Source organism: Triticum urartu, chromosome 3A, assembly GCF_056163025.1.
Source record: "Triticum urartu cultivar PI428250 chromosome 3A, HENAU_Tu73, whole genome shotgun sequence".
Lineage (NCBI taxonomy): Eukaryota > Viridiplantae > Streptophyta > Magnoliopsida > Poales > Poaceae > Triticum > Triticum urartu.
Window position 1 is genome coordinate 532887351 of NC_141875.1, and position 9666 is coordinate 532897016.

At 46.7% G+C, this 9666-nt stretch overlaps 1 protein-coding gene across 3 annotated transcripts; it reads left to right on the forward strand.

Annotated features, from left to right (window-relative positions):
* The first annotated feature begins 1966 nt into the window (after positions 1–1966).
* Positions 1967–9245, forward strand: LOC125544883 (leucine-rich repeat transmembrane protein kinase family protein). 3 transcript variants are annotated; one of them, XM_048708664.2, is made up of 12 exons: positions 1967–2561; positions 2999–3165; positions 3294–3426; positions 5492–5563; positions 5817–5960; positions 6050–6121; positions 6233–6298; positions 6375–6445; positions 6597–6737; positions 7096–7437; positions 8078–8472; positions 8684–9245. In XM_048708664.2, the coding sequence occupies exons 2-12, from the start codon at positions 3099–3101 to the stop codon at positions 8996–8998; spliced, it is 1818 nt and encodes a 605-aa protein (XP_048564621.1). In that variant the 5' UTR covers positions 1967–2561; positions 2999–3098; the 3' UTR covers positions 8999–9245. The 3 variants fall into 3 exon arrangements, with proteins under 3 accessions (XP_048564621.1, XP_048564623.1, XP_048564620.1); XM_048708666.2 differs by having other exon boundaries at positions 3083–3165; XM_048708663.2 differs by having other exon boundaries at positions 1968–2561; positions 2995–3165.
* The last annotated feature ends 421 nt before the right edge of the window (positions 9246–9666 follow it).

A 9666-nucleotide genomic window follows, 5' to 3' on the forward strand; every position in this document is an offset into this window, starting at 1 on the left:
ATAGCAACGAGAGGGGAAGAGTGTTGTCCACATACCCTCGTAGACCGTAAGTGGAAGCGTTATGACAACGCGGTTGATGTAGTCGTACGTCTTCACGATCCGACCGATCCTAGTACCGAAAGTACGGCACCTCCGCGATCTGCACACGTTCGGCTCGGTGACGTCCCACGAACTCTCGATCCAGCTGAGTGTCGAGGGAGAGCTTCGTCAGCACGACGGTGTGATGACGGTGATGATGAAGCTACCGGCGCAGGGCTTCGCCTAAGCACTACGACGATATGAACGAGGTGGATTATGATGGAGGGGGGCACTGCACACGGCTAAGAGATCAATGATCAACTTGTGTGTTCTAGGGTGCCCCTGCCCCGTATATAAAGGAGCAAGGGGGGAGGCCGGCCGGCCCTTGGGGCACGCCAGGAGAGGAGGAGTCCTCCTCCTAGTAGGAGTAGGACTCCCCTTTTCCTAGTCCTACTAGGAGGGGGAAAGGAAGGAGGAGAGGGAGAAGGAAAGGGGGGCGCCGCCCCCCTTCCCTAGTCCAATTCAGACTAGAGGGGGAGGGGGCGCGCGGCCTGCCCTGGCTGGCCCTCTCTCTCTTCACTAAGTCCCATGTGGCCCATTAGCCCCCCCGGGTGGGGGGGTTCTGATAACCCTCTGGCACTCCGGTTTTCTTCGAAATCACCCAGAGCACTTCCAGTGTCCGAATATAGCCGTCCAATATATCGATCCTCATGTCTCGACCATTTCGAGACTCCTCGTCATGTACGTGATCATATCCGGGACTCCGAACTACCTTCGGTACATCAAAACACATAAACTCATAATACCGATCGTCACCGAACGTTAAGCATGCGGACCCTACGGGTTCGAGAACTATGTAGACATGACCGAGACTCATCTCCGATCAATAACCAATAGCGGAACCTGGATGTTCATATTGGTTCCTACATATTCTACGAAGATCTTCATCGATCAAACCGCACAACAACATACGTTGTTCCCTTTGTCATCGGTGTGTTACTTGCCCGAGATTTGATCGTCGGTTGGGACCTCCAACGAGAGGATTATTTCATGGGAGGCGGCGGGGCCTCGAGTGCCAAATGGGCCGATCTGTGTCTCATGTCCTACTCTTCCTCACCTGTAAACGCACCTTCACTTCACGGGTCTTATCCTCGCCGGACCTAGACACGACCAACGGCGGTGGGAAACAACAAGAACTTGGAGGATGGGCGCCACCGTAGGTTTAGAGTAAGGTCCAGTTGCTTTTTTAGTGATATGTCATAAATGTAACAAATGTGTTTCGGTTTAGATGAAAATAATTGAATTGCATGTAATTCATCCGGTTTGTTGAAATAAAACGTAAGTGGGTTTGGTTGGATGGCTAGCTTCAAGTCTCTACCAAGGCGAGCGGTGGCCCCACGCCAAGCGAGGAACATGCGCACAGTGGTGGAGCGGGACAATTCCGGGCCTTGGCCCCATCTTTATAGAGAAAATTTTGCCAGATATGCTTATCCTTTTGGTAATTGCTCTACTAATCCCTCCGACGACTCTAATCACCTTAGCTTTTTTATATGTCATGCACTCATTTGCCCACGCTCCGCGCAAAAGCGTGAACCACGGCGGAACCGTCGGGACGCCAGAGCTGACACCGGAAACTAGCTGGACAGCAGTTCGAAACGTGCATCGAGCCAAAACCAACCATCAAGGCCGAGAAAGCCGTGCCGCTTTCCCACTGACCTCCTTGGCCCGCAAAAACGATCGATGGTACTACTGGGAGAAAACCGATCACCCGTCCGTCCAAGTCTCCAAGTCCAGCCTGCCGCGCCATCGCTGCCCAGTGGACGGACTGAACAGAAAACAGGACACGGGCAGAAAGGCGTGAGCTAACCGGAAAGCGACCTCGCGGAGCGACAGCGCATGGGGCTATCTCTAGCTAGGCGCTCGCGTTCGGTTGCGGGAATCTGCGGCGAGTCACGGAAAGGCACGCGGCGCACCACTGTCTGTCCCGGCGGCATCCGAAGCGAACCCGAGCCCAGCCGCCCCAGCCGCCCGAGCAGAGCGAGCGACCCCAATTCCGTCTTATCTCAAGGGGATCGAAGGGAGGGCGAAAATGGAGAACCCACCAACCCAACCAAGTTGCGCCCCGCCTGCCTGAAATGGATTCACCAGTCGCAGCCGCGGTCCATTTCGGCGTCTGGGGGAGTCAACCGCTCGGGTCGTCCACCCACGCCTCCGCCTCCGCCTCCACCTCCACATCCACCTCCACTCGCGCACTGGCGGCGGCGGCGGTTGCGCAGGCTGACTGCTTCCTTCGGAAGGAATCCTTCCCCAGGTGCGCTGCGGCGGCTGGCCAGGCTGATTGGTAGCCGCCCCTCTCCCCGTGCGTGCGTGTATGCTTGCTAGCCGAGCGAGCGAGCGAACGAAGAGAGCGCCTCACTTCCCGGGCGAACGGCCAGAGTCCTTCCCGAGCGTGACAGCTAGGGTTCCTAGCCGCCGCCGGCCCGCCGCCGCAGCGCGCCCAGCCGCTAGTACAGGAGCTACGCCGGCGACCAGTCAGTAGGCAGGTAGCCACAACTCCTTCGTCCTTCCTCCCTCTTCCCTCACCCCCCTGCCCCCTTCCTCTTGCATCGTCTGTTTGTTCAATTTTTGTCCTGATTTCTGTATTGGATGAGCACTTGCTGTAGATTTGATGTTGTGAGAGCATAATTTTGATTATTCCTTGATGAGTACTGGATGCATGATTTTCCAGTGCATGTTCAAGTTTATATGTGACAGGATTTTGCTTGATCAGGTGTTTGTGATAATGCTTCTAGGGGCAAATGTTTACAAATTGTATGTGCAGTACTCGAATTAATGTCTTCAAGGCAAGCGAAGATTGATTTGTACTGGTTTATGTTGTAGCCAACCATCTTCTCTGACGATAGTGTACTTGAAATACCTATGTTTTTGTTTTTCTTTTATCGTGTGCTCCACACTGATCTGATTTTGTTTAACCAGGTAGCCAATGGATTGCTGCTACTATTATTAATCTGTGCATATTTTCTAGCTGGGCAACTTCTCATAAGGAAGTCAATTGGTACTACAGTGACAATAAAGGAAAGATGGGGCTGATCGGCATCATTATGACTTTGACATTTCTGCTCTCGTATGCAGCGTCTGATCGCCAAGGTCCGCTTGCATGTCTATCATCTGTATAGTCATTCCATCCTTTTGGAGCACATTCACAATCATGGATTAGATTAATTAAGCAACATATATTCTTATGATTAACAATGAAATATCATTTGTTTCCTTAGGTGATGCATTATATGATATGAAGCTGAAGCTGAACGCTACTGGCACACAGCTTACAGACTGGAATCAAAATCAAGTTAACCCTTGCACTTGGAATTCTGTTATTTGTGACAGTAACAATAATGTTGTGCAAGTGTAAGTTGCCATTCTGGATCTCTCGCCACTTTGCTTACTTTGTGTACTGCCAATATTTTCCCATAGATCATGTAGCTAGAAGCTGGGATTATTTCGTTTGCATTCCATATCCATTTCTGGTTAGCTCTTACGATTTGTGCAAACAAGTCCAAGTATTATTTGAGGTGCATCTGCTTTTGAAACAGAGGCAAAAGATTCGCCTCATCCACTAATTAAGAAGAGAAGACAAGGTTTGGAACATAAGAGGAACCAAACTATATATTAATACAAAGCCACTACTCCCGGCAATAAATTACTCAAATGCTTCGACCCCGCGAAAACCCAAAGCTTTGCTAAAGTTTGCCAAAACAATTAGTGGCGGCATAGATTTCTTTCGGAATACTCAAGCATTTCTGTCATTCCAGATGGCTCGATTGGTGAACATTATGAGGGATACCATCGCCTTGCTTCATGTAGCTGTGTTGATCCACCAACTTCCGGTAGAATGATGAGTCGCTTATTGGGAGGGGTCGATGTCTGCGAGTCCTAACCAATCCTTGAGCATCCGCCAAAACCTCAATGTGAATCGATATTTGAAGAAGAGGTGAGTGGCGGACTCATACTCACGCTTGCACAAAGGGCAAAGGCCGCAATTTTTCCAACGGCGCCGATCCAAGTGGTCGGCCGTCCACACCCTATTTTGGATAGCAAGCCATGCAAAAAAAAAGACCTTTGGGGGAGCCTACACTTTCCGAATGATCTTGTTCATTGGAGTGAGGATAACTCCCAAGAATTAAGCCTTTTATGCCTCCGCCGCCGAAGTATTCCCTGTTAGAAGAGAACTTCCAATGGATGGAGTTGTCAACATCCTAGTTCAAAGGAACTTGAGCAAGATGAGACCAAAGCTCGACGAATTCGGGACGTGGTTCCAAGAAAGACCATTGCTCATGCCAATCACTTTTAAGATGAGCGGGGCGATGTCTTTTGGCTTGTGCCATGCAACCACGGGGAGTCCCACCTTGCACTTCCCGCCCGTCACCTTATTGGTCCTCGACCAAAGAAATGCTCTCTCAACCTTGTTAATACTTTTGAGGATGGGTGGGGGGATGACAAGTGGCGTAAGGTGGCGATCGTTTGTGAGTTGAGGATCGATTTCACGAGCACCCCATGACCAGCCGAAGTGATGTTCATGCCCTCTCGAGGAACGAGCTTCACCGCGATTTTGTCCTCGAGGTGTTGAAAGTCTATCTGCCTGCGCTGCCACACCGAGAGCGGCAGGCCTAGATATCTCAATTGGAAAGAAGTGCGTATGGCAGGCAGCCCCTCGAGGATGTTCTCCAAGTCCAAGTACCCACACCAGATAGGCACAACCGAGCTCTTGTGGAAGTTTGATTGCAGCCACGTCACCTCACCAAACCCATGTAGAGTACAAGCAAGGTTTTGGATATCTTCCTTTCTTGGTGCCATGAAAACAGCTGTCATCCGGGTATAGGGATGTCCTGAAGATGGTGCCACGTCCCCAGATTTTAAGGAGGAGGCAAAGCCTCATAGCCAAGTCGAGAATTTGTTGCAGCGGATCGATGGTAATGACGAAGCAGCGGCGATTACGGATCTCCTTGTCTAAGACCCTGGCCATGCGTAATCGAAGTGCCCGGCACCCAATTGAGAAGGACCCTCGATAAAGAAGTTCCAAGGAGGACGGCAATCCAATCCTGAAATCTGCTAGGGAAGCCCCTCCGCTGAAGAATGTCAACTATATAGTCCCAACGCACCGAGTCAAAAGCCTTCCGGATGTCGAGCTTGAAAAGGAGGGATGGAGTTTTGTTTTGTTAAGATGTCGGGCCAGGTTCCTAACATACATAAAGGTTTCTAACATACTTGTTATGAAACTACTCCAGTATTTTGGTACTACAAGTACTCTATTTCGGTACAGAGGTAGTATGTGACAGACACATATATACCTCCACTTTCTATAAATGCATTGTAACACTTGCTAAGCCTCCATATGGTTCTGTTTACCGTGTTATTCATATTTCTTACTAAGACATTCAGTTTTATCATGAGTTAACCCGATACCCTCCTGCAGAACATTGGCTTCTATGGGGTTCACTGGAGTTCTGTCGCCAAGAATTGGAGACCTCGAGCATTTGAATGTTCTGTAAGTGTACTCGTCTAGAGCAATAGAATATCTTTTAGATGTTAAGTGGTTGTTGTGATAGAATAGCTACTGTATCTTACTCTTTTATTTTGCTGAAAAGACCACTCTATGTCTCTACCTTATGATTCTATAGGAACAGGTGTGAGAAATGCTGACTATATTTCTATGCTTGCTAGATGAAGTGATGGTCGTATTGTGTCATGTGATCACGTTCTCCAACTTTTGTTAATCTTTGTGGTGCATGACATTGCAGGTCCTTACCTGGTAACAAGATTACCGGTACCATACCAGAGCAGCTTGGGAACCTATCTAGTTTGACAAGCTTAGATTTGGAAGAAAATCTGCTGGTTGGAGAAATCCCAGCTTCTCTTGGCCATCTTTCGAAGCTCCAACTCTTGTATGTATCAGAATTGTTACTACTTAATGTCATGAACATCAGTAATTTAACATTCCCTGATTCCCATTCACCTTTTGTTCTGTAACCAGGATACTAAGTCAAAACAGACTAAGTGGAACTGTTCCTGATACACTGGCAACCATCTCAAGCTTGACAGACATGTAAGCAGCAAACTAGTAATATTAATATTCGTGATTTCTGTCCACAAGAGCTTATATCTATTTTTCTTAATCTCCTATCATATACAACTAATTTCTTTCTTATGATGGCAGTCGGTTGGCCTACAATAATCTCTCCGGTCCAATACCTGCTCAACTATTTCAAGTTGCACGTTACAAGTAATGGGAGTCATTATAACATTTAATTCTATGTGTGTTAATTAGAAGGTCTAACAAAGGTTCATTTCTTTCACAGCTTTTCTGGCAATAACTTGACTTGTGGAGCAAACTTCGCTCATCCTTGTGCATCAAGTTCGCCTTACCAAGGTAACCAGCCATATTTTCTTTTGTTTTTTCCCTGGGTCATATTTTTCTGTTCTGCATTGTACACTTGTCAGATAGCACAAAACTTAGAGTGTTGATTTGACGTCTGTAAAATGATTTTGAGGCATATGCTAATTTTATCACTCTTTAATAGGTTCATCCCATGGTTCGAAAATAGGCATTGTCCTTGGAACAGTTGGTGGAGTGATAGGGCTGCTCATCATAGGGGCTCTATTTATTATCTGTAATGGAAGGAGAAAAGGTCATCTGCGTGAAGTTTTTGTGGATGTATCAGGTAGTGTATATGGCGCTTTGTTTGTCTTCATAGTTTTTTCCCCTGTAGTCTTGTTCATTAGCTTATCGAAACAAAGATGTGGTTTACTGGTTTATGTATGCATACACAGATTTTTTGTTACTGAACCACATGTAACAGTGTTTCTGGCTATATGGAAATAGTTAGTGTCCAGCATCTTTTGCGACTTCTCTGTAGCACCATCTGTGTTTTTGAGGCACAATGTCCAGCTTACAAATTTGAAGTTTTCATGTGTTGCATTGCATTGAACTGACCAATCATATGTAGCTGAATGCATTCCTTGTATGCAGAGGCCGAGATTTTTCTTTCATTTAACTAACAGATCTGATAACTTCCACAGGTGAGGATGACCGAAGAATTGCATTTGGGCAGTTGAAAAGGTTTGCATGGCGAGAATTACAACTCGCTACTGATAACTTCAGTGAGAAAAATGTTCTTGGACAAGGGGGCTTTGGAAAAGTATATAAAGGAGCACTTCCAGATGGCACTAAGATAGCCGTAAAGCGGTTAACTGATTATGAAAGTCCTGGTGGGGAGGCTGCCTTCCTGCGTGAAGTTGAGCTGATTAGTGTTGCAGTTCACCGGAATCTTTTAAGATTGATTGGGTTCTGTACAACACAAACAGAACGTCTACTTGTTTATCCTTTCATGCAGAATCTTAGCGTAGCCTACCGTTTGCGAGGTACTTTCTTTCTTAACCAATCGACCAGCTGATTCATCTCCTGCAATCCTACGGTTGTGCTACTCTATGAAGTTTCTCAGATCCTTCATCAATGTGCTTAAAGATTCTGTAACTGGTCTTGGACCTTCATTTAGGCTTAGTAACTTCAATTCTAATGTACTTCTAAAAATTTAGATAGCTTCCTGTTGAAATCTTTATATTTCATATGCTCATTTTGCTTTACCAATGCAAGATGCCAGCATGCATAGACTGGTTTCTAGTAAGTCGTAAAATGATCTAGACAGTTACTTGGTAGGCAGTATAAATCCTGAGTAAAGAACAGATAGACCAAAATGCAATATCAAATAATCTTCCGAGATATACCATCCAGGTAAGTGATGAAAGAAAGGAAAAAGGGCCAGTCAGTAAAATCCAACATCCAGTGTTTATTAAATGATTATAGTGAGTGAAATGCAATTTGCTTCTACATCCAGAACATGATTTTTCTTAAATGTTTTTCTAGTCTGCTTCGTTTTTGTTGTGGACATTCATTACCTTTCAGTTTACAATGACTAAATCTATTTGTTAGTTTTTCTGTTTTCTTTCCATCTGTATACTTTTCTCTTATGTGCTCCTTGTGTTGAAATGTTGAATGGTGCAGAATTTAAACCCGGGGAACCAATATTAGATTGGAATGCAAGGAAACGAGTGGCTATAGGCACAGCGCGCGGACTGGAGTACCTGCACGAGCACTGCAATCCTAAGATCATACACCGTGATGTCAAGGCCGCGAATGTCTTGCTTGATGAAGGTTTCGAACCAGTTGTCGGCGACTTTGGCTTGGCAAAGTTGGTGGATGTACAGAAGACATCTGTGACCACTCAAGTCCGAGGGACTATGGGTCACATTGCACCAGAATATCTGTCCACAGGGAAGTCATCTGAGAGAACTGATGTTTTCGGCTATGGTATAATGCTTCTTGAAGTGGTCACCGGGCAGCGTGCCATTGACTTTTCACGTCTGGAGGAAGAAGATGACGTGTTGTTACTTGATCATGTAAGTCAACTCCACTTCCCACCCCGTCTAAACTTGATTGATTCAAGCTGCTACTGAGTAAGCTTTGTGTATGAAGAACTCTATGGACAACAACTTAAGAGACTCGCACTTGTTGAACAAAAAGACATGCATTCTGCTACACTAGTTAAGATAAATCCTGAACGCCGAAGCATGTGATCCAAAGCATAATGCTGGTGCCACAAATGTGCAGGTGAAGAAGCTGCAAAGAGAGGGGAATCTAGACGCCATCGTGGACCGAAACCTGAACAATAGCTTCGACAGGCAGGAGGTGGAGATGATGATGCAGATCGCGCTGCTGTGCACTCAGGGGTCGCCTGAGGACCGGCCCTCCATGTCGGAGGTGGTAAGGATGCTGGAAGGGGAAGGCCTGGCGGAGCGGTGGGAGGAGTGGCAGCAGGTGGAGGTGACGAGGAGGGAGGACTACGAGCGGATGCAGCAGCGGTTCGACTGGGGCGAGGACTCCATCTACAACCAGGACGCCATCGAACTGTCCGCCGGCAGATAACCGGCGTCAGACTGCTCGCTGTAGGTAATAATGGTCATATTCTTCGTAGAAGAACTAGTCGGAGTCTTGTATATTGTGATATTGTCGTAAGTCAATGTTGCTGACTGTATTCGCGCTGCCTCCATGAAACCTTGGTTTTTGTCGCCGGGGGCGTTGGCTCTGGACTGGGCAGGCGAAAAAAGTAGATATGAATGTGCTGTCGCTGGGGCCTGGGGTGGCTTGAAATGAAAGTTGAAACATTTATATACACCATGCGCTTGGCGAAGCCGAGCCGTACTGTTGAGTGCAGCACGTGCTTAGTGTATGTAAATCGATTTGTTTTGCATAGCCATTTGCCTACCCTTCATGCGTGGCTCCATATGGAGTTGGTTCTGCTGCCGCGCATCTTGCTTTGCTCCAGGACAGTGCACACCTACAGGCTACAGCAGCACTAATTTTTGTACTGGGTAACCAAGATGATGGGATGCAGCTGTGGCTATCTTTGGTGAGTGTGTTGATATTAGTTCAATCATGGGAAGGGTCAAATTTAAACATTGTTGTTGTTCGGTTAATAAAGCGGCGCATGTGCCTAATTACAGTTTTTAAATAATTTTTCTAGTGTTTGGACAAATGAGCCACGAGATTATCTGGTTATTGTAAGTTCATAGATGATGTATCTTTACCGTGTG

Coding starts and splice junctions, on each gene's coding strand:
- LOC125544883 (XM_048708664.2), top strand. CDS start 3,099: ATGGGGCTGATCGGCATCATTATGACTTTGACATTTCTGCTCTCGTAT. Junction 5,564..5,816: donor CTCGAGCATTTGAATGTTCT/GTAAGTGTACTC, acceptor ATGACATTGCAG/GTCCTTACCTGGTAACAAGA. Junction 6,299..6,374: donor TTTCAAGTTGCACGTTACAA/GTAATGGGAGTC, acceptor TTTCTTTCACAG/CTTTTCTGGCAATAACTTGA.